Source organism: Schistocerca serialis, chromosome 2 (genome assembly GCF_023864345.2).
Source record: "Schistocerca serialis cubense isolate TAMUIC-IGC-003099 chromosome 2, iqSchSeri2.2, whole genome shotgun sequence".
Lineage (NCBI taxonomy): Eukaryota > Metazoa > Arthropoda > Insecta > Orthoptera > Acrididae > Schistocerca > Schistocerca serialis.
The window spans coordinates 434,026,245-434,051,494 of record NC_064639.1 but is presented as its reverse complement, the minus strand read 5'-3'; the positions used below and the strand labels follow the sequence as shown (position 1 = coordinate 434,051,494).

At 44.7% G+C, this 25,250-nt stretch overlaps 1 protein-coding gene across 1 annotated transcript in view; it reads left to right on the top strand.

Annotated features, from left to right (window-relative positions):
* LOC126456039 (espin-like) overlaps positions 1-25,250 on the top strand; it is a 448,202-nt gene that overhangs the window by 379,120 nt on the left and 43,832 nt on the right. Inside the window, exon 10 of the mRNA XM_050091795.1 lies at positions 8,133-8,783. Within this exon, the coding sequence (XP_049947752.1) occupies positions 8,133-8,783 (651 nt within the window). The remainder of the gene's footprint in view (positions 1-8,132; positions 8,784-25,250) is intronic.

The window sequence follows — 25,250 nt, the reverse complement described above, 5'->3', positions numbered from 1 at the left end:
ACTCTATAACGTTACTTCACTTGTCTCCGCTGTTCACATACTAACATTATATACACATTATAATCTCTCTGGTAGCCAGATCACTCTAATATAGCAACCGATTTCTCGCTGGCGCAACGAAATTTAGTACCGCGCTATAACCATTCAGCTGAGTTTCAGATATCACGATCAGTACTTCGCGATCAGCATACACCACAACACAATACTTTGCTGATTAATCCTTGTGGTTCAGTTCGCAGTTCGATCGACATAGAGTAGCCAAAGCGGCGCACAAGTATTTACAAATATACACACATCAAAAAAAGTTTTGTATCACCCCGGTTCCGACAGTTCCCGAACCTGTACACAATATTGGAATAGAGAGCAACATAAACATCATTTCCGCCCTTTTCATTGCTCATGAAAACCACACATTGCATGTTGTACCACCATACAGCGAGACCTTCAGAGGTGGTGGCGCTGATTTCTGTACACATCGGTACCTCTAACACACAGTAGCACGTCCTCTTGCATTGATGCTTGCCTGTAATCATCGTGGCATACTATCCACAAGTTCATCAAGGCAGTATTAGTCCAGATTGTCCCACTCCTCAACGGCGATTCGGCATAGATCCCTCACAGTGGTTGGTGAGTCACGTCATCCATAAACAGCCCTTTTCAATCTATCCCAGGTATGTTCGATAGAGTTCATGTCTGGAGAACATTCTGGCCACTCTAGTCGAGCGATGTCGTTATCCTGAAGGAAGTCAGGGGAGCGAACTGTCGTCCATGAAGACGAATGCCTCGCCAATATGCTGCGGATATGGTTGCACTATGGGTCGGAGGATGGTATTCACGTATCGTACAGCCTTTCATGACCACCAGCGGCGTACGGCGGCCTCACATAATGCCACCCCAAAACATGCGAGAACCTCTACCTTGTTGCACTCGCTGGACTGTGTGTTTAAGGCGTTAAGCCTGACCGGGTTGCCTCCAAACACGTCTCCGACGATTGTCTGGTTGAAGGCATATGCGACACTCATAGGTGAAGAGAATGTGATGCCAATCTTGAGCGGTCCATTCGGTATGTTGTTGCGCCCATCTGTACCGCGCTGCATGCTATCTTGGTTGCAAAGATGGACCTTTCCATGGACGTCGGGAGTGAAGTTGCGCATCATGCAGCCTATTGCGCACAGTTTGAGTCGTAACACGACGTCCTGTGGCTGCACGAAAAGCATTGTTCAACGTAGTGGCGTTGCTGTCAGGGTTCCTACGAGCCGTAATCAGTAGTCATCCGCTGTAGTAGTAGCCCTTGGGCGGCCTGAGCGAGACATGTCATCGATAGTTCCTATCTCTCTGTTTCTCCTCCTTGTCCGAACAACATTGCTTCGGTTCCCACTGAGACGCCTGGACACTTCCCTTGTTGACAGCCCTTCCTGATACAAAGTAATAATGCGGACGTGATCGAAATGCGGTATTGACCGTCTAGGCATGGTTGAACTACAGACAACACGAGCCGTGTACCTCCTTTCTGGAGGAATGACTGGAACTGATCGGCTGTCGGACCCCCTCCGTCTAATAGACGCTGCTCGTGGATAGTTGTTTACATCTTTGGGCGGGTTAAGTGATATCTCTGAACAGTCAAAGGGAGTGTGTCTGTGATGCAATATCCACAGTCAATGTCTATATTCAGGATTTCTGGGGACCCGGCTGATGCCAAACTTCTTTTTGATACGTGTAAATCACTTTCCGCTCGAATCGTTTCAAAATAAACACGAAAGTGCGTCGTCAGTCTAGTTCCGTGGCGGTCTCGTACACGCAAAAACTAATTAGTTATTGCCGACATATGAAGGATCCTGATAAGTCCTTGACTGTATAAAGAACAAAATGCTGTTAGAGGTTTCAAAATAAAATTATTTATTCAACATATGTCCCGTTGAACTCGGCACTTTTATAACATCTTTGTTCTAGTTGCTTTAACTCAGGAAAAAAAATCTATTGTGCTGCGAAGCACTCATACGCAGCCTTGCTGGCTTCCTCAGTGCTCAGAAATCGTGTTTCCTTCAGGTGCTTGTCGATCTTTGGGGACGCATAATAGTCTATAGGAGCCAAGACCGGTGAACAGGGAAGATCTGCCAATTATTACAGCGTGATGGCCGCCTTTTTAGGAGGGACATTGTCTTGCAGGAACAAGGTTCATTTTCTCAGATTTCCTCGACGTTTGGGGTCCAGTTGTTGCTTCAGTTTCTTCAAGATATTACTTTGCCGTTATAGTTTTACTATGTTGTATGTAGTCAATAAGAAGGATTCCATCTATATTCCAAAAGACGAATGCGAGCGGCTTGCCCGTTGATCTTTGTGTTTTGAATTTCCTTGCACATGGAGGAGCCGGACGCGGTGGCCGAGCGGTTCTAGGCGCTTCAGTCCGGAACTGCGCGACTGCTGCTGTCGCAGGTTTGAATCCTGCCTCGGGCATGGATATGTGTGATGTCCTTAGGTTAGTTAGGTTTATGTAGTTCTAAGTTCTAGGTGACTGGTGACTCAGATGTTAAGTCCCATAGTGCTCAGAGCCATTTTTTGCACATGGAGAACCATCCTTTGGAGTTCTTTGGTCACTGCATATCCATGGTGACGATACTATCCAGGCGAAACTGGACGAAACTGTACTGTGAAGTAACCAATCGTTCACAATTTGGCCTGTATTGAGACGTTCGAGGACACATCTCGCTGAAAGATCTCTCATTTTCAGAATCACTTTAACAATGTGACCCACGCGTTCTCGGTATATTCCCAGGGCTATCTTTTTAGCAGTTGACCTCCGATCATCTAGGATCATGGAATGAACAATATCCACGATTTCTGGAACTATGACTTCAGTTAGTCTTCCGGGACGCTCTTTATCTTCGGTAGTGAAATACTCTGTTTTAAATGCAGAAACCTAATTATTGATAGTGGGGTAGGAAGACCCCGTGTACCATACATACCCTTAAAAAAATTACAGCACGGGTCCTTTTCACTGTGAATTCTGTATTTTCTTGCTCCAGGTTTACTTCGAACCTGGACTGAGAAGCAAAGTAAAAACCAATGCTACTGCTACGCAGTTGCTATTACATATAATTTTAACCCGTAAAAGCCAATTACATATAATGTAATTTTAACCAGAAAAAGCCAAGGGCTTAACAACACCTCTTTATATTAGAGGTTTTACCTCCATCCTCTGCTCCATGTTCCTACTAGCAACCCGACTCCTGCAAGGTTTCCACAACTACTTTTGTGCAGCATGCCTCTCTAAGTTCGTGTTAACGAATAAATGCCTCACTTTCCGGGAACTATCTCTAGCGACGTACTTTGCTTAGCTTACACGTTGGCGTATGATATACTACAGTTTCCATAAATTAGAAGAGAAAAAACACAACATTAAGTCGGGAAAACATTAAGTAATTGCCTTGAAAAGTGAGTATGTAGTTGCCATGGTAGCTCCACATCAAAACAAATGGCACTCCAAATCATTTGTGTCATCTGTACACAGCAGACAACTTGCCTCTGAGAGTAGTGCAAGCTTTGGTGTCGACGAGACGACACCCGGTATCGCCAATACCGTAAAGGAGCTTCGACACATTGTTCCCCTGTTCAAATGCATTGGAACGTCGTTGACATGATGGAGGCAGATCAAACACAACAATTTTGGTAGTTGAGTCAGTCCTGGCTAAGGCCTTGACTTGTAGATGCTGTAATGCACTCACAGGGAAAAGGACTTAGAACCTACCCGCTGGACCCGCATTCGGAAGGACCACGGTTCAAACCCTCGTCCGACCATTCTGATTTAGGTTTTTTGTGATTTTCCTACATCACTTAAGGAAAATGCCTTCCAAAGGGCGCTGCCCCTTTCGTTTCCTATCCTTCCCTAATCCGAGCTTGTGCTCCGCCTCTAATGGCATCGTTGTCGACGGGACATTAAACACTAATCTCCTCCTCCCCCTCTTCCTTCAACCTACCGCAAGTACAGTCTGCAGCCACGACCAGGGTGATGCCATTGAAAACAGTGACGATGCGTTTGTGAGGTTTCCAGACACGTGTTTATCTCTCAGTGTCAGGACTGTGCCAAGTGCCCACTTCTGTTCGCAGTGTCTAGAGCAGCGTTTCCGCTTCGGAGCCCATGCACTGCAGAATTCCGACTAGTGCTGGAGTACTGCGGTACTAGCCACGCAGTGTGCTAGAAAATGTTGTAAGAGGAGATGGCGATTCCTTTGCACTGACAGGCCAGAAGAAACAGCAATATTTACTGTAACCGCCTCCGAAGCCGAGGTCGCTAATGCACGCTTAACGGAGCGCTGAAGTCAGAGGTACGTAGGTTCGAATACTGGCGGTGGAAAATTTTCGCTGTCAGTATATGGCTGGCAAGGGGAGGAGGAGAGGTGTTAGCATAAAGTTCCTAATAACCAGTCTTTGCGCCAATGTCATGGCTTAAATACCAAACATGTCCGCAGTGTCTTATGAAGTGATGGCATGTGACACTGCTGAAATATTTGGAATCTAAGCCATGACATAGGCGCGAAGGCTGATTATTAGGAACTTTATGCTAACACCTCTCCTCCCCATGCCGGCCAAATACTGGCAGCGAAAATTTCCTACCACCAGCATTCGAACCAACGTACATCTGACTTGAGCGCTCTGCCAAGCGTGCCTGGTGATCCGTCTGTCGGATGGGGATGTTAAGCTCGACGGCCGCCTTGGAATTATTCCAGAGCAGTAAGCTGTGTGTCCGCAGGGGGTTTCATCCTCTCCCTTCCTTGCATCGATAAAAAAACAAACCGAACACTACAGTGCATAAGCGCGTAGCACAGTCATCCACACGTCACAGATACACAACTGCCTCTTCATAACGGCTTGCCAGAAAGCAACGGTGAGCCACCTCCACTAGGATCTCGCCTAGAACAGCGCGCAGGATTCCTGCATCTGCCCTCTTCGCTCATTCCTCGACCATGGGACTACTATGACTTGACCTGAGCCAAGTTTATCTGTCCTCTTTCCTCTACTTTCTCGAAAGATCGCAAGTTTAGTATGCAGAATTTGGCAGAGTTCATTTTAATTCTTTATTTCACTTTGGGTGACAGTAGGAACATTTGTAGGTATGAAACAAGATAGTTACTGTAAAAATTGTAAGATTCATACCTATTCGATCAGATGTATTCCTTGAAGACACTGTGAAATGTCGTCTTACATGCTCGTACTGTTCCTTACCAGACTTTCACGTCTTTGCTTTACCAAATCTCTCGTACCGTGTTAAGGACTGAAGGAATACACTGAGGTGACAAAAGTCATGGGATAGCATTACGCACATGTAACGATGGCGGTAATATCTTGTAAACAAGGTATAAATAAGTAAAACGAAACTGTAATTTAAAGAAATTTTATTTTGAATTGCACATTTATCACTGAACATTATGAACATTTTTACGCGTTGTGGATATGATTATAAACAATTTTGGCTCACTGGAAATCTGTGATCGGGACAAACATGTTTTGAGCATTTTTCACACACTATTTCGGTTCTCTTGTCCGCATTTCTTGCACACATGTAGCATCTTGCTTTCCTCTGGCTCTGAGGATGTTGAGGCAGGAGGAGTACCACCAAGTTTAACAACAATGTCTCCCAATTCACGAGAAAGGGGTAGGATATCACTAAGTTGTATACAGGGTTTTACTAAATCCATTCCAAGCCTCTGTAGCAATTCTCTTCTTTTTAAATCATCAGTTTGATCAAGTTGTTTGGTGCGTTGAAGTAAAACAGCAGCATTGACTCCTACTATGTTTAAAATGGCATAAAATACAGACATTGGCCATCTGTGTGTTCGCCGTGATACCGAATAGTTGGCTCACATTTGGTACAGCGCGTCCACTCCTCCTTTTGTAGCATTGTAATCAATGATCATATACGTTTTCTCTTTTGAGTACTTATTTTCTGATCGTGGTGCGTAAATGAAAGCAACACAACAGCTCGACCTTTTCGAGGAACATAGGAACAGATTGTCTTTCCTTCGGTTCGCCCAAATAATACAGATTCTACTGGCGCTTTCTGTTTGGTTTGAATTCTTCTGGGATCTATGGTTTATTTAGGTTTAGAGTGCCTAAGACCGTCAACTTTTTGGCTTCCAGTTGATCACAGAGTTCAAGTCTAGTGTCACATTTTTATTGCTTCGCTCAATTGGTGTTATTAATTGCAAAACATCCTGTGCTGGAATTGATAATACACTTGTATTTGTCACTTTGCCTGTGTAGACAAATGCATTGAATAAATAGAATGTTCATGAATATCAAAGGCACGCAACTTTGAGGCCGTTTTAGGCTGGTTTCTTAGGCATATACATGCGAAATTTGCACCTACCACGAAAGGGTACTAACATTTCATCGATTGTCACGTTCGCTCCTGGAGTATAATACTTTTGACATTTGTCTGTAAAGAGTTCCCAGGCATCTCTAATAGCTGCAAGTCTGTCATCAGCTTTCCTAGCATCTCTTGTAGTAGCACAATCGAAACGCAAATAAGACAAAATGAATAAAAATCTATGAACGCTCATAGTGGCTCGAAACACATCACACCAGTTCCATCATTAGCAAAAAGTCCAAAAACATTTTCATGATTAGATTTCATTACTCCAGGTAAATAAAGCAGACGTAAAAATGCTCTCAGTTCTATTATATCTAGCGGCTTTATAAATGCTGGTTGAGGAGCTCTGTATTCGTTTGACATGTCATGTGTCTTGACGTTTGTATTGGTGAGTATTAGATGTAAGAAATCTTCAGTAATGAACAATTCACAAACATATAATATGTCAGTTGAATCAAGCGTTTTTGCTTCACGTCTAGCGCCTGGAAGGCGACTATATTGTGAGCACGGGTATGATTAGTAGGAAGAGCTTCTTTTGACCACTTGTAGCAATTTTTTTCCAAAAGAATATTTCTCAGCAGAAGGCCTAACACGCCTCTTCATCTAATTCTTCACAGCTACTTTCTGATGTAACTTCAGAGATGGAATCATGACCACTTAATATAAATTCATCTTGATCTGTTGTGCTCTCCTCATCAATTGCAAAAAACGCAGGATCATTCACTAGTCTTTCTACCTCGTCATCTGTTAATGACTTCGATGATGCCATTCTGAAAAATAATGCATACATACATAACCTTAAAAATTGACGTTATCATTGAAATTTTGCTCTTTTCGATGTACTCTAAGACTTCAGTCGCGTAAAACACTAATTGAGATAATGACAAACAACTTAACGTTAATACTCTTTGGGGTATTCTGAGACCTCTTTCTCTTTATCTCACAAAATATTAACGGAAACACCGCATCCAATACTCCGCGTTAAACGGCATCACTTCGCTGAGGACTACCAAGAACACAAGCGCCATCTGTTTTTCCGTTAACATACTGTGTATTGTATTAATCTCGCCTGGGGTTCTCCAGGACCCCACTAGGGCAGTTAATGGTTAATCTACGAGTATATACTGAAGTTGCAACATACAAAAAATGGGTATTTAATCCTGCGAAAACTGATATCAGTAAATCACTTCATTAGAAAGCCTCCTTCCTTTGCTGCCAAAATACTTCTGGTGAAAATTTCGTACTACCACTAGAATCGATTAGGTTTCATCCGGCTTGCGTTAGCCACATCTGCTTTACAGAAAGGTGCTCCAGTATGTATTTCAGCTAAGTTTCCCTAGCCTCAGCGTGTTTAACAGTAACACTCGTCTTAGTATTTTCATCCAGCATGCAGCACGCTATAAAATGAATTACCGTTTAGATCTGTGCCGATAGAAATGGCATTTGCTAACGAACAACGGGTCCAGCACCCTACCGCTCGGAACTGCTCGTTACATTAACAAGGATGATACTCGGTTTGTCCGAATCCAATCTGCAAGCGGCTCGTTCCATTAAGTGGAGTCCCGGAGTGTGGTGTGAAAGGCAGAGACGCACTGTTTCCTGCGATCCACTTTCGGGGCCGGCCAGATGCGTGCTGTCCGGCCGGTGTTTTCGCGGCCTTGGTGCCGCTAATTAGGGGTTGCGATTTCACTGGCGGCGCGGCGCGGCGCGCTACTTGCTGCCGTCACGGCTGCTGACACCTCCCTCCCCCTCCCTCTGCCCGTAGCGGCCAGCAGCGCCAGTGGAGGGGGCGCCACCCCTCCGGCCTCGACGACGCCCGCTCCGGCAGCCGCCGTCACTCCGGATCCGCAGCCCGAGCCCGAAGGCCGCTCGGGACCCAACCTGGTCAACAAGCAGATGGTCCTGCCCTTCATCCCGCCCAGGTTTCCCAGCGGAGCCGGCGACTCGGACGCGCTCATCAAGCCTTCGGAATACCTGCGCAGCCTAGGCGGCAAGCCGACCCCGGTGGTGGGCCTAGGCGTCAAGACGGAGTCCTCCGCGCAGCAGTCGACGGTGGCGGCGCCCGCCGAGCGCGCAACCTCGCCGCCGCCAGCGGCTGCGACCACTTCCGCCCCCGCCGCCGCCCCTGCAGCGGCAGAATCACCGGCGGCGCCCGCAGAGGCGCCGGCGCCGCCCCCGCCGCCCCCACCCGCCCTGTGCGCGCCCACCACCAACGGCAGCGGCGACGACGAGCCGACGACCCCCACCGGCGGCGAGGAAGGGGGCAACGGGACCCAGAGCCGCAAGACGCTGCCGCCGCAGCCACTGGGCGCCATCAGCATACAGGAGCTCAACAGTGTGCAGCTGCGACGCACCGAGAAACAGCCCGCCACCAAGACCATGTCGGCGCCCCCGGCCAAGAACAACATCCTCTCGCGTGAGTACTCTGCGCTGGGCGCTACATTGCACATATCTACATTACTAGTCTGCAGTTCACATTGTAAGTAGGCTGTTTAGGTTTTTATGTTGGTAACGCCACGTAACGCTCCATATGAAAATCACTGGCAGTGCTGTGTGCAGTCTTTGGCTGGGTGGCATTGTTGGAATAGTCGCTATTGTAGTGTTGCGCAGTTGGCTGTTAACAGCGCGTAGCGTTGCGCAGTTGGAGGTGAGCCGCCAGCAGTGGTGGATGTGGGGAGAGAAATGGCAGAGTTTTGAGAGCGGATGATCTGGTCGTGTGTCCATCAGAGACAGTAAATTTGTAAGACTGGATGTCATGAACTGCTATATATATTATGACTTTTGAACACTATTAAGGTAAATACATTGTTTGTTCTCTATCAAAATCTTTCATTTGCTAACTATGCCTATCAGTAGTTAGTGCCTTCAGTAGTTTGAATCTTTTCATATGAAACGTCCCCTTCGAAAAATTATAAATGACTGTGCTTAAAGCCGGACGGTGTGGCCGTGCGGTTAAAGGCGCTTCAGTCTGGAACCGCCTGACCGCTACGGTCGCAGGTTCGAATCCTGCCTCGGGCATGGATGTGTGTGATGTCCTTAGGTTAGTTAGGTTTAATTAGCTCTAAGTTCTAGGCGACTGATGACCTCCGGAGTTAAGTCACAAAGTGCTCAGAGCCATTCGAACCATTTTGAACTGTGCTTAAACTGACACAATATTTTTAGCGCAACGCAATCTGACTTTCAATAATCCCTACAAAAGAATGGCCCTGACTAACATTAACCTATACCTTTCACGAATCACTTACCTCACAAAAATCTTTTTTACTCGAACTACTGCAATACAGCGAGTGCCACTACTGCCAACTAAATAAAAGATTCAAACTACTGAAGGCACTATCTGCTGATAGGTATAGTTAGCAAATGAAAGATTTTGATAGAGAACAAACAATGTATTTACGTTAATGGTGTTCAAAAGTCATAATATATATAGCAGTTCATGACATGCAGTCTTACAAATTTACTGTCTCTGATGGACACACATCCAGATCATCCGCTCTCAAAACTCCGCCATTTCTCTCCCCACATCCACCACTGTTGCCGGCTCACCTCCAACTGCGCAACGCTACGCGCTGTTAACAGCCAACTGCCCAACGCTACAATGGCGACTATTCCAACAATGCAAACCAACCACCGCTTTCACACAGCACAGTCAGTGAGTTTCATATAGAGCGTTACGTGGCGTTACCAACATAAAAACTTAAACAGCCTACTTACAACATCCAAGTGGAGCTCTATCGTCTGACCTTTGGTGGGCTTCTTACTGCTACGGAATCCGTTGATGTTGGCTCCGCTGCTCTCGACTTTGTTTGTTGCACATGCTGGCGTAACATGCTTAATAAGTTGTACTGTTTCCAGTTGAAGACTCCTTTGGTCTTTGTCGTTGTCGTTCGTATGTTTATGGCAGATATGTTTGGGGCCTGAAGAGGACGCTTTTCGGTGTCGAATCTGGTAGCGTATTTTGAATAAACGACTTTGAATTACAAGACAGTTGTTGGTTTCAGTTACCATCGGTCTCGGGGAAACACAAAAAGGGCTTCAGTATCAAAGATTGCAGGTCGAACGCAAGAAGAGCATAGACCAAGGTATCATGGGTATAACAGTGTAAACTGTCGTAGCTATGTTGGGAAAGTACCAAATCACTATAGGCACTAAAAGCGGGCTAAAGCTGAAGATACGTTCAACCGGACAGCTAACAGTGTTCCGAAAGCTTAGGCTAAACACAGTTGCCGTTGGTGTGTTTCTTACTGTTAGAAGTAGTTTATCTTGTAGCAAAATTGAAGTAGGAAGTTCCTGTGCGTTAGTATGGGCAGAGATTATTCTTGGCAGCCGAAATAAAATAATAATTGGGTCCTTTTACCGACCTCCTAACTCAGGTGTTACAACTACTGAAAGGTTCAAAGAAAACTTTCCTTTAATTTCAAACACGTACCCGACTCATGCAATTATAGTTGGTGGTGACTTTAATTTACCCTCGATATGTTGGCGAAAATACATCTTTAAATCCGGAGGTACATGTGGTGTCACCGCCAGACACCACACTTGCTAGGTGGTAGCCTTTAAATTGGCCGCGGCCCGTTAGTATACGTCGGACCCGCGTGTCGCCACTATCAGTGATTGCAGACCGAGCGCCGCCACACGGCAGGTCTAGTCTAGAGAGACTCCCTAGCACTCGTCCCAGTTGTACAGCCGACTTTGCTAGCGATGGTTCACTGCCTACGTACGCTCTCATTTGCCGAGACGACAGTTTAGCATAGCCTTCAGCTACGACATTTGCTACGACCTAGCAAGGCGCCACATTCAGTTACTATATGTCTTCTTCTGAACAGATAATATTGTGAATCATGTACTGTCAAGAGCGACGTTCATCATCAATGGATTAAAGTTAAGTATCAAACTAATTACTTCCGCTTTCTGAATTCTAATTCCTTGTCATGTTCCAGACCTCACGTCAGTATAGTTCTTCTCTCCTCACGCCAGCCTGCGTGAGCTAAAACGCGTGCATTTCGGCCTCCATTAGTAACACGGTGTTGGCTCTTCTGCCAACACAACAGTACGCATAGAGAATCATCCAAAATTGTGCTGAACGCATTCTCAGAAAATTATTTCGAGCAGTTAGTTCATAAGCCCATGTGAATAGTAAACGGTTGCGAAAACACACTTAGCCTCTTAGCAACAAATAGTCCTTAGTTAGTAACGAGAATCAAAACAGATACAGGGATTAGTGAACCCAGGGTTGTCGTAGCGAGATTGAATATTGTAACCTCCAAATCTTCCAAAAATAAACGAAACATATACATATTCAAAAGACAGATAAAAATTCACTTGACGCCTTCCTGAAAGACAATCTCCACTCCTTCCAGATTAACAATGTAAGTGTAGATCAGATGTGGCTTGAATTCAAAGAAATAGTATGGACAGCAATAGAGAGATTTATACCAGATAAATTAACAAACGACGGAGCTGATACCCCTTTGTATGTAAAATGGATCAGAGCAATATTGCAGAAACAACTAAAAAAGCATGCCAAATTTAAATGAACACAAAATCTCCATGACTGTCGATGTTTTATAGAAGCTCGAAATGTAGCGCCGACTTCAATGCGAGATGCTTATAACAGTTTCCACAACGAAACTTTGTCTCGAAACCTGGCAGAAAATCCAAAGAGATTCTGGTCGTATGTGAAGTACATTCGCGTCAAGAAACAATCAATGCCTTTTCTGCGCGATAGCAATGGAGATACTATCAAAGACAGTGCTGCCAAAGCAGAGTTACTAAACACAGCCTTCCGAAATTCCTTCACGATAGAAGACAAAATAAATATTCCACAATTCTAATCAAGAACAGCTGCCAACATGAGTAACTTAGTAGATATCCTCGCAGTAGTGAGGCAGTTCAAATCACTTAATAAAAGCAAGTCTTCCAGTCCAGCCTGTATATCAGTTAGGTCCCTTTCAGAGTACGTTGATGCAATAGCTCCATATTTAACAGTCACATACAACCGCTCGCTAGACGAAAGATCCGTACCCAAACACTGGACAGTTACACAGGTCATTCCAATATTCAAGAAAGGCAGTAGGAGTAATGCACTAAATTACACGCCCATATCATTAACGTCGAAATGCAGCAGGATTTTGGAACATATATTGTGTTCGAACATTATGAATGTGTATTGATACGCTGTCAATAAGAATTTAGAAAACATCTTTTTTGTGAAGCACAACTAGCTCTTTACTCACTCGAAGTGTTGAGTGCTATTAGCAATGTATTTCAAATTGATTCCCTATTTCTAGATTTCCAGAAGACGTTTGACACTGTACCACACAAGGGACTTGCAGTGAAATTGCGTGCTTACGGGATGTCGTCTCAGTTATGTGACTGGATTCGTGATTTCCTGTGAGAGAGGTCACAGTAACGGACGGAAAGTCATCGAGTAAAATAGAAGTGCTATAGGACCTCTGCTATTCCTTACCTATATAAACGCTTTAGGAAACAATATGAGCACCCGTCTTAGATCATCTGCAGATGCTGATACCGTTTATCGCCTAGTAAAGTTATCAGAAGATAAAAACAAATTGCAAAGCGATTTAGAAAAGATTTCTGTATGGTGCGAAAATGGGAAATTGACCCTAAATAACGAAAAGTGTGAGGTCATCGACATGAGTCTAAAGGTAATCCATCAAAATTCGGTTACACGATAAATCAGCCAAATATAAAGGCCGTAAAATCAACTAAATACGAAGGAATTGCGATTCCGAACAACTTAAATTGGAAAGAACACATAGAAAATGTTGTGGGGAAGGCAAACTAAAAACTGAATTTTTCTAGCAGAACAATTAGGAAATGTAACAGATCTACTAAAGAGACTGCCTACTCTATGCCTGTCCGTCCTCTTTTGGAGTACCGGTCTGGAATCCTTACCAGATAGGATTAATGGAGTACATCGAGAAAGTCCAAAGGAGAGCAGAACGTTCTGGATTATCTCGAAATAGGGGAGAGAGTGTCATGGACATGATACAAGATTCGGGATGGAAACCATTAAAACAAAGGCGTTTTTCTTTGCGGCGGCATCTTCTCACGTAATTTCATCACCAGCTTTCTCCTCCGAATGCCTAAATGTATTGTTGGTGCCGACCTACGTACGGAGAAACGGTCATCATAATAAAATAAGGGAAATCAGAACTTACACCGAAAGATATAGGTGTTCGTTTTCTCCATGCTCTGTCAAAAATTGGAATAATAGCGAATTATTGTGAAGATGATTCGATGAACCCTCTGCCAAGCAGTTAAATGTGATTTGCAGAGTGTCCATATAGATATATGGTAGATATTTAAGAACTTTATGTACGGCTGCGTCCCGCTGTTCTCGATAGTTTACCAGAGATTTATGAACCAGTCATTTATTAATCATTTTGACATAGCTGTTGCAGTGTTCACTATTTGAAAAGCATCATCATATCTGTGGTTGCTCTCATACCAAGTGATTTATTTCTCGACCATTCTACTCTCCAACAGCACGTACGAAAAACGAACAACTAAATCTTTCCGTGCGAGCTCTGATATCTGTTATTTTATTAAGATCGTCCTTTCTCCCTGAGTAGGTGGGAGTGAACCAAATATTCTCGCATTTGGAGACGAACGATGATAATCGATATTTTGCGAAAAGTTCTCGCTGCAACGAAAATCGCCTTTGTTTTAATGATTGCCACGCCAACTCGCGTATCATATCCTTTACACTCTCACACCTATTTTGTGATAATACAAAACGAGCTGCCTTTCCTTAACGTTTTCGATGTCCTCTGTCAGTCCTATCTGATAAAGATCCTATTCAGCGCAGCATACTCTAGCAGGGGACAGGCAAGCGTTGTTTAGGCAGTGTGGTTAGTAAATGTGTTGCATCTTTTAAGTGTTCTGCCAATCCTAAGAGATTTCATTCGCCTTCCCCACAATATTTTCTATCTGATTGTTTCAATTTAAGTTGTACGTACTTGTAATCCTTAGATATTTATGATTAATGGAATTGGGAATTTCGTGCTATAATATTACACAAGGTGTTATTATTAAATTAGAATTAAAATGAATGAAAGTCCGTATGACAACAACAGCGTTTTATTGTTGGCCATTCTAACACCCACAGTTGGTTTCACAGCTTATAGGTGCTTCCTCAGGAGTATCTCTGTGCAATAGAACTATAATCTTAGTGTACTAAGAAATCTTGTACGAAAGCAGCATCTATCCTTGATTTGTCATTGTGACGAAATATTCGAATGCAGAATCGAGTATTTCTGGTTTAACTGTGTTATTGAACCTATCACACTCCTTGTCATCATTGAATGTTTGGCAACTAATTTTTGTGCCACTAACCGCATTAGCACATGACAGATGTTTCTTTGAATTTTAGGTGAGGCTTTATAACAGAAATTTTCAGCGGTAGTAAATAAAGACTTCACAGGTTTTCCTTTTGTTAGTTTTGCTTACCAGGAAATCAGTGACCTGGTAGGAAGGTCCTACGAATTTATGACCATTGACTTTTCCTGTAGTGCTTTTCTTCGTCGCAAGGTTTGAAGGATGTATCTGCTTTGCTTTCTAGCATCCTGTTCATTCTGTATGTTCGTTGTGTTCTACTGAAATGAATTTCGAACTGGCTTACTATCACAGGACAATTATTGCCCACAATTACAAACAAGGACTGTGTAAAAACGTAGGACAATTGAAAGGGACAGTTTTCTGCTGTGTAACAACACTTATAACCTCATTAGACAACAATTGGCACTTTTGTGTGTATATTCCAGCCTGACAGTGAACAACAGTATTAATGAAACTGGTGATATCACGAAATTGTTGTGTTAAACCATTTCTGATTTGTTCCGCCCCCAAGTATTTGCCCAGATTCTCTCTGGTTGGGAGATATTCTTTCTTCTTTGTTTTGACTTACATTTCAACAGTAACTTTGGTGTCCTGGTTTGTTACAGCCTTGTTAACGTTCCTTCCATTTTCTTCCTGGTCTTCACTGTTTCTTTCTTGATATTTCTTCTCCTAACAGCAAACGTGTAGCCAGCTTCTGCTCTCAAAAGTAGCACCCGACAACTGTCATTAATTTATAAAGGTCAAGTAATGTATCTCGTTTGCTACTTTTCTAAAAGACTGAGCAAAAGAAATAATTGAATTTCTGCAGCTCTCTAATCACATCATCATTGATACGTAAATTATATCACATCCAAGGTGAAGGAATTTGTTAATTTGTTTTATTGTTCCATTATTAGTGATCATTTTGGCTCGTACTTTTTCGCATCCTCTAAATGCTATCACTTTTGGTACGACTTCGTCTGTCAAATGAGGGGAAATGTCTTACGATATAACTGAGTCACATTGGAGAGCTGTTCAAGACCATGATTGCTAAAGCTATTTCATCCGTTCGCGACCGGCACCTTTGCTTTACGATGCGTGAATGTCAAACCTGAAATGAGACCGTTTGAAGTACGATGAGTGCGTGTAAATTATTAGTATTTTGGTGCCAGAAGATTGTCAATCCTGTCGAACAGCACCAGTAGGGCCATTGATGGGCAGATTATCCTGAGTAAAGTTTAACTGTTCTCGCTCCAGACCACTCAGTGGAGAAGAGTACTTTGTAATTTCAAAGGTGGCATTGGTACTTAGTCTAGTGGTTAGGAACCTTGGGTCATTTATTCTGGTTCCCTTACCCCAAAAATCCCATTGATGAATACTTCTTGCTACAACTGCAGCTGAAGAAGTCACTATGGAGATAAGCACCGTAGTTCGATTAATCGTTCTATACCGACTATGACCACAGATAGATACTCATAAACGATAATTAAAAAAAACGCTTTTCACACCACCCTCATTAGTTTAATAGTTTTGTACTGGAATGAGATTTTCACTCCGCAACGGAGTGTACGCTGATATGAAACTTCTTGGCAGATTAAAACTGTGTGCCGGACCGAGACTCGAACTCGGGACCTTTGCTTTTCGCGAAAGGCAAAGGTCCCGAGTTCGACTCTCGATCCGGCACACAGTTTTAATCTGCCAGGAAGTTTCAGTTCTGCACTGTTTTTGAAACTTCTTGCTCAACGATCTTCTGATAACTGGAAATCGCTACGTACGGTCACATGTGTAATGGAGGTAAAACCAAACTGCAGCTGTTGTTGCCTCCAATCGTTAATGGGACAGTGCGGCTTGTACACAATGTTCAGTCTGTCAATATGCCTCGAACAGTAATTAACAGTTTAAACCGTTCGCGCCTTGTCACTTTACGACAACAAGAACTGACAGCAAGGGAAGCTGCGCACCGAGATGATGCACACCACAGCGATGTCATATGAATATCTACCCACTAGCGTGAGACACACACAAAACATTGAGTATCTGGCTCGTCGTGATATCCAGTGTTAAACAACAGCACGATGTAACCATTTCCTATGAACTGTGTCTTGTAGGTAACAGACAGTATACGTTGAATTTGAGCTCTAGGTGTCCACAGGGAACGTTACAAACCATCAGCACCGTTGTGCACAACAAGGTGGACAAAGTAACACATGGAATGGAACTGGTATCAGTGGTGTAGGACACTCTTAATAGCTTTGTCTGACGCCTGTTGATCGCCGTAGAAGATCATACAAACGGGCAGGTACTAATCCACGTTGAAGGCATGCAGCCCTATGGCGTCAGTTGGGAGTTGGGTGGGTTCTTAACTGGACCGATATCATGCACGTGGACGGCCGTCACCGCCATCGATGGAGATTCTGGTTAGTTTGCTATAGCATGAAGTAACAGTAGCACTTCAGGTAGAGCGCATTTCGTACCAGCGGACTGCGACGCATGTCGGTGCCAGGAACGGAGGCCGGATGTCGAGGCCTGGTGGACAGCGGGAGGGGGGTAGGGCGAGAGACCAGGCGTCCAACCGTGACGGTCCGCTGTGTGCAGCGCGTCCAGATGACGCATCGGCCCTGGTGACTCACACCACCACGACCAGTCCAGCAGCAAAGCCACTCACCTCCGCCCCATGCATAGCTGAACAAGCAAAAACTGTACTAACGTATCTGGTCTATGACTCTAGGCGAACCCTTAGTCTCTTGAGTGGATTAGCTCTGTCCTGTACATCCACGCAACCTGTGCAGATCTCTGGGCATCTTTACACTCATCGCACACACAAGCCCCATTTGACTTTGTCTCTACATCATTCAGTTGCCTGTTGTTGTGTCAGTAGTAACAACGCATGGAAACTCGAGAATTCAACCCAGCTCCCAATAATATGTTCCTGACAGCTCGTGGTGACACTCTGCCTGTAATCTATACTCGGATTTCCGGTGTTGTCATTTGCCTATTGGTAATGGCCGAACAGTCCTACGGTCTTCTCGTGTTGTAGTTTTCTGGAAAGATCCGTGCTCGCTCGCGTTGTCATACCGTTGTCGTGAGTTCGTCTGGTCACCATTCGCTCTGCAGTCATTGTATTACACCCAGCTGCCTGTCCGAAATGTCAGCATGGCGTTTCCACGTGTCTCAAGCCAGTGATTGGACTTTTCTCGTATCCGAAACACGGCGGTAAGTAGCTCATGCACACCCTCTGGACACGCTGTTTTGCGATGTTCGTATGAAAAGTTCCAGTAGCCATCCTGTACTCACACCAGACTTCATCTGCGGGAATAAGTCTTTTTCTGTATTGGGCTTCCTTGAGGATGAAATTATAATCAGTTTGCTAACGTTCGGGCAAATTGCTAATCGTGTAACATTATCCATTTCCATGAGCGTATGAAGTGCATATAAACTCTGTCCACAACGGTCACAGTTTTTTGTAGATGTTTGCTGAGTGATTCGACACCTCCTTTAGTCGGTTGTCGAGTCTTTGCACTCACAATGGAAGTATTTTGGTATTGAAAATAAATCAGTCACCTACTCCGTAAGTTTTCTGCTCAGCACGTTTTGATGCTGCTATAATGGGTCATGACTGCTATTGGCATTGGCAATTTCGGATTGTGTCACCCTTCCCCCATACTTTTCCTTCGTCTGCACCATGTTTGACCTGTCCATTCTGCGAAAGTAACAAATCGTACATCGTGTTAAATATTGTCTCTGCGGCACGCCCTTTCTCATTTGCTGTCAGTGTACTGAACTGTTTTCTTCTGATATGTCGCTTCGTAAACGTTTTCGATTTACGAGAAGTGTCCAATAAGTAACGCAACATTTTTTTTTTTTCTAAAAGCAGATTGGTTTTGACCAGAATTTCAATACACCACATTATTCCCTACTCTTTTGGCTACAGAACTCTGTTTTCAACATAATCTCCGTTCAATGCCACGGGCTTACGCCACCTTACTGGGAGAGCCTTTGACGCGCGTGGTACCACTCTACTGGTGGACGACGGAGCCAACATCTTGCTGCATGAATAACCTCCCCATCATCCACGTACTGCTTCCCTGGGACAGATGAAAGTCGGAAGGTGCGAAACACGTGCTGTGGGATGGATAAGGAAGAACAGTCCAGTGAAGTTTTGTGAGCTGCCCCCGGGTGCGCGGACTTGTGTGAGGCTTTGCGTTGTCATGAAGAACGAGAAGTTACTCGTAGTTTACATTTTTCTGGCGACGAACACACTGCAGGAATCACAGCTGTGTGTGTGTCCGGCCGGAACGCGGGAGATCAGAGAGGTATGCGCGACATTGCTGCGATGATGCCAGACTCTCACCCAGACTCACCGTGCGTTTTTCACTGCCAAGTCTCCGTAAACATTCTACAAGCGCCTATGAATATCTACGATGCTCTGATTTTTCTGCCAAAAGAAACTCAGTGACAGCTCTCTGCTAGGACCGCACCTCTGTTACAGACGCCAGTTTGAAGGCTATGTATAGCGCTTCCACGTATCGAAACTCCATGAAATTATAACGTCTGAAGCGCATTTCCACAAGCGCAATTCCACAAGAAATTCCGCATTTTTTTCAACCGAAATTGGCCGAAAAAGTGGTGCATTGCTTACTGAACGACTCTCGTATTTCTTACAATTGTCTGGACTGTTTTCGAGAAACGTTCCCCACCTGTCGTTCTGATATTAACAACGGGACGCCACAACGTTGGGATCACAGATTTATTTCACACTTCACAGATTTACTTCAACCTTTAGTAGGCAATTAAAACAACATATCGTGCGAGAAGTAAGATGCACTACTTTAGCAATTCTGAGAAAATCGCATGAAAATTTGGAAATCTGTGGTAAGTTCCTATGGGACCAAACTGCTGAGGTCATCGGTCCCTAGGCTTACATATTACTTAATCTAACTTAAACTAACTTACGCCAACGGCAACACACACACACATGCTTGAGGTAGGACTCGAACCTCCGACGGGAGGAGCGGCGCGAACCGTGGCACGGCGCCTCTAACAGCGCGGCCACTCCGCGCGGCAACAGTGATCGCGAGACTGCTCGCATACACTTGCTTTGTCAAACACAGAGGCGCACAATAGCACCTCAAATGCGCTCTAAATCACGCGATAGTAATCTCATGTAAAAGGTGTGGGGCTATTTCGAAAAGCGGGTGAAACGTAATACCTAACGCCCCTGCATTTTGGTAGCCCTATAAAATCTAATCATCTCTAGTTTCCAAATGAACTACATACTGACGTAATGTTGTTCAATACAGTTTCGTAGTCACCAATAAAAACAACTGCAACTATACCGCCGGCCGGGGTGGCCGAGCGGTTCTAGGTGCTACAGTCTGGAACCGCGCGACCACTACGGTCGCAGGTTCAAATCCTGCCTCGGGCATGGATGTGTGTGATGTCCTTAGGTTAGTTAGATTTAAGTAGTTCTAAGTTCTAGGGGATTGATGACCTCAGTAGTTAAGTCCCATAGTGCTCAGAGCCATTTGAACCATTTGAACCAAGCTACTACACCGCTGACACCCTGTATATAGTCGTAGGGATATGAAATGGAACGATCATAAGTTGGAGGTATTTGAAGTGGCAGCTATCACATCGTGGTAGTTGATTATACAAAAGTAGGAAATTTATCAACTATAATCAGCGAACAGCAGGACAGCAACATTGAATGAAACTATTACGTGGAAACCAAAGGCGTTGCCAGTTGTCATCTATACACGGCAGATAGCAGAGTCGAAGGGCAGTTCGTCCTGTGAGAGAACACAGATGTAAAAAAAAATTGGAAATTTGTGGTAAGGACTTATGGGACCAAACTGCTGAGGTCATTGGTCCCTAAGCTGACACACTATTTAATCTAACGTAAACTAACTTACGCTAAGGACGACACACACGCCCATGCTCGACGGACGACTCGAACCTCCGACGGGGGCAGCCGCGCGAACCACGGCAAGACGACCAAGACCGCGCGGGGAAGCCGCAAGAGAAATGTTATGCGTCTATTACGTAACGGACGTATCTGTGCCTAGGTGCTGGATGTTAGAGCTCATGGTGGTCACGTGGATAGCGTTCAAGTGACGCTAACCAGACGTTTATGTGGCGACGATTCGATTCCCTCTCGGACTTAATTTTTAATCTGTATTATTTCCAATCACTGGTTATATTATTTAATTTATGTGACCTCGGTTTGGAATGGTGTCATAAATCTGTTGCATGTTCTCCTAAGGCAAACTGGCCCACAAATGTTGTAACTAGCTCTTGATATTCCCGATATTGGCAATGGGACAGCGTTGATGTTCGAGCACGTATCTTCTATCAGCGACAGATCTGGGTATCTCGCTGGCCGCGGGAGTACCTCAGCATCACGCAGATAGTTCATAGAGACACATGCTGTGTGGACGAGCGTTGTCCTGTTGAAAGATGGCACTATGATACTTCAAATGAGGGATGACACACGAGGACGCACTATGTCCGTGACGTACCGTTGTGCCGTCAATGTTCGCTCAGTCACTGTCAGACATGACCTAAATCCATACCCGATGGCTCTTCACACCACGACGCGTGGAATGACACCGCTTTACCTCTCCAAAATATTGTAAGAGTGGAACCTCTCCCCTGGTCGCCTATATACTCGCCGACGATGATCATTCGGAGTATGCGGAGCCGTGATTCATCAATGAACATAACATGACACCATTCATCAGCAGTGTATGCTTCACTACTCCAAACGCCGCCGTCTGTGTTGCGAACTTAACGGCAGTCTATGCACGGGACAGTAATTTCATAGTCCGTCTGCTGCTAGTCGCCGAACAATGGTGCAGAATGACGTAGAATGTTGCAGGGAGTCCGTTACTTGTTATCGGGTGGCGGTGCAAATGTGCAGGAGTTACGATGTACTTTGTGTACAATACGAAGACCCTCCGATATTCCATGCTGTTCAACGTGAAGCAACTGTCGCAGTAAGATGCCTCACGAATCTGGATATTGCACGATTCGACCAGCCCACTAAATGGAGACACACACTGCGGGATCTTTCAAACTTTCTCGGGTGCTGATAATTCCGTATCACAGCATCAACCTTCACAGTGATCATGCAGCATCTGACGTTGTTCACGTCTCTTATGTACCGTACCATGCCTGATAACACTAAACGCGAAATACGCTAATGCACTCTGGTGGCTGTCCTGCCGGTCACAGAGAATTAGAACTCTAATTATTTACCTATTCGGCGACGGAATGTACGTGCGCGAAGTTTCATTCATATGCGACCATGTCTCCTAATCGTTACACTTTTTTGTCAAGCAGTGTGTATAATTTACGTAGTTCTCTTGCATCTAATTTTGTAAGGTCATTCGCCTTCTGATCGTTCTGGACTGCTCTTCAGGGTATTTATGGTTGTTTATGGTTGTTTATTAATTATCAATCACGCAATCGCATAATAATATCATGCTTTAGAATAATAACAGTTCTCCCTGTCAATGTATTATCAGCACGTTACATGTATTTATTTTCAGGGAAAATATCCAGTCTTTGCATCAGTTGGTGATCCTTTACCGTTCTTCCTGCATTTCGTTACAATTCCTAGTGTTGTGGTTTTCCTGTATTCGAAAGCATCATTTGTGAAAAGCATCACAGAGCTTTCGACCTAATCAACTAGATCATCGACAGATACATCGGGAAGAGTGCTGCCCCTCTAATGGTTGTGGGGGTACACGCGAAGCTATTTTTATATCTATTCGGTCGCTTGAAGTACATGTTAATTTCTGGTAGGAATTCCTGATACAAATCACAAAGCTCAAACATAGCGGGTCGAGTTTCACAAAATCGCTGTCTGTGGATTTTATATTGTCTCGTTTTCCTCGACGTCCGAATACGCGACCATAAAACGCTTTTGTAATTCTACGGCAGAATGACTTTCCGTGAAATAGGCCTGCAATTATGCGTACTACTCCGAAGCGCCTTTTGGAAATGTTGCGTAAAGACTGTAGTGGTCTTTCACATGGTCATGTGCGAGGGAAGTTCGAAACGTGAGTTACACATTATTATGGCAAAGTAAGTGCCTTTTATTGAATGCTCCACTACGCGTCAGAATGACATTGATTCTGACACTATTTTTCAACACAGTCACCAAGTCTCTGCAAACAACGATCGGAACCTTCTACAAATCGTTCAGTTCCTCGACGATAAAAACAAGCTCTTTGGTCACGGAGCCAATCGAAATCCGCTGTGTGAACGTCCGCGTCCTTGGAAAATCTCTTTCTATCCAGGTGTGCTTTCATCTTGCCGGAAGAACGGAAGTCGCATGGTGCAAGATCTGGACATTCCGATCAACACCACCCACGTCTGTGCAGCCTTGATCAAATTGTTGAAACCATTGCACTATAGATGGACGTGACAATGGATTTGATTTGCATACCGCCAGAGTTGCACAGTGAATCTTTGTGCAATTTAGACGTTTAGCCCACAAGAATAGTACTTTGGCGCGTGCTTCTGGTTTGGAATATGTTTCCAGTTGAAGCGCCATTTCAGTCGCCACTGTCTTGCGCCCGTTACCCGTACGGCAGCAGAACTGTATCTACACGAGACCCGGAACGTGTAGTCTCTTACGACAATGCTCCACTTTTGTTGAGCAATGATCATAGAGTTGGACGAGATGCGTAACTTACTTTCTGAAGTACCAACGTAAATGCGCAGGGCTCTGTTACACACTGGAGCATATACCAACTGTGTCACCGTGCGGCGCGCCGCATCCCGGAACTGCGGAGGTGTCTCGTCAAAAGCTCTTTGCCGCGAGCTTTAGCCACGCGCCAGCAATTCCTGAAGCGAGAACCGTGTACTCTACTTGCCTTTGTCGCTCCGCGGCCAGCAGGCGTGCAGTCCCTTGTGGCCAACGGTAACTCGGCTTTGCGCACCACGGTGCAGGTAACGTTGCCGCAAGAAGCTCACTGTCGCTAGTCGACCGGTCAAAACAACAAAGGAATCACACGGATGAAGTTCAGCTTTCAGTTTGTGCTGGTTCCACACACGAAAGTTGTCAGATGTAGAATAATATACTGTTGTAGACGCTGTGTGACCCAAGGCATGAAAGAACTGTTTTTTCGCCAGTGGACCAGTTCGGAAACAGATGCCAAGTAACAACTATTTTTCCATAATGAAACGTTTGGATCACGGTGTACGATCAACACTGCTTCACATTTATGTGATCTAGTTTAGATTTTGCCCGCATCTCGTGGTCGTGTGGTAGCGTTCTCGCTTCCCACGCCCGGGTTCCCGGGTTCGATTCCCGGCGGGGTCAGGGATTTTCTCTGCCTCGTGATGGCTGGGTGTTGTGTGATGTCCTTAGGTTAGTTAGGTTTAAGTAGTTCTAAGTTCTAGGGGACTGATGATCAGAGATGTTAAGTCCCATAGTGCTCAGAGCCATTTGAACCATTTTTTTAGTTTAGATCTTAAATTAAAAGGAAAGTCAGCGTTGACCGTAATATTGATGTTTTATTGACAGCAGAATCGATTTTCGATCACATAGTGGTCATCTTCAGTGCTGTACAAATTAAATTCAGACACTGGTATCAAATATAACTTACAGGTGCTCAGTGTGGATAACGTTAGTGACGTGGCAAACATCAATACGTGTGCGCAATCCATTGATACGAATTGTCCGGGAAGGCGCGACAGCAGCCTGCTTTCCAAATCTGTTCATTGGGTTGCCTATCTGCTGGCGAGAGCTAATTCGATGCGACAGTACGGGGCAGAGGTAAACAATGAAGCTTGAATGGAGCGCCGTCTGATTTTACGGGAGCTATTTTTTTCCTAGTTCCGATCGATCGTGAAATTAAAACCACAGTGAATTGCATCTCTACGTTCTGGGCACACAATGAGGACGTAAAGATGCCTAGAACCGTAGAGTTTCCGCCAAGTGTGAAGTGTGTGCTGTCATTCTAATTCTTCACGCTGAGCCCATACAACGTAACTGCCACTCTATACAGTAACGTACGGAAATGGCTCAGGAATTCTGAAGCAAGACATACAGACTTTCATGATGCGGGCGGTCAAGGACGGAAGCGAATGTGAACCAATGATCTTGTTTGGCCAGCGGATCAGGCGATTCAAGAAAGTCGTCTACGAAGCGCAATTCGTAATAAGCGAAGAGGAATGTTGTTACCAGGCACTCCCCTTCTTCATGACAATTCTGACGAACTGCAGTTGCAACAAAGACGCCCCTGGGAAGTGTTCGATCATCCACCACACAGCAAGACTGGACTCCCTGTGATTTTCATCTCTTCTGCTAACCTGAACTGCTGGCTATGAGGACAGCGTTTGGGCACAGACAACGACCTGCAGACGAATATAGAGAATTTGAGGAAAGTACAGGTGGCTGCCTTCTAAAACTGAATGTTGCAAATAAAGCGTTTCTGATTTTCACTGCGGTTTCCATTTCGCTACCGATCCGATCTTGGAAAAAAATAGCCCTCGTATAAGAAATCTACAAACCATTAGCAGGATTCCA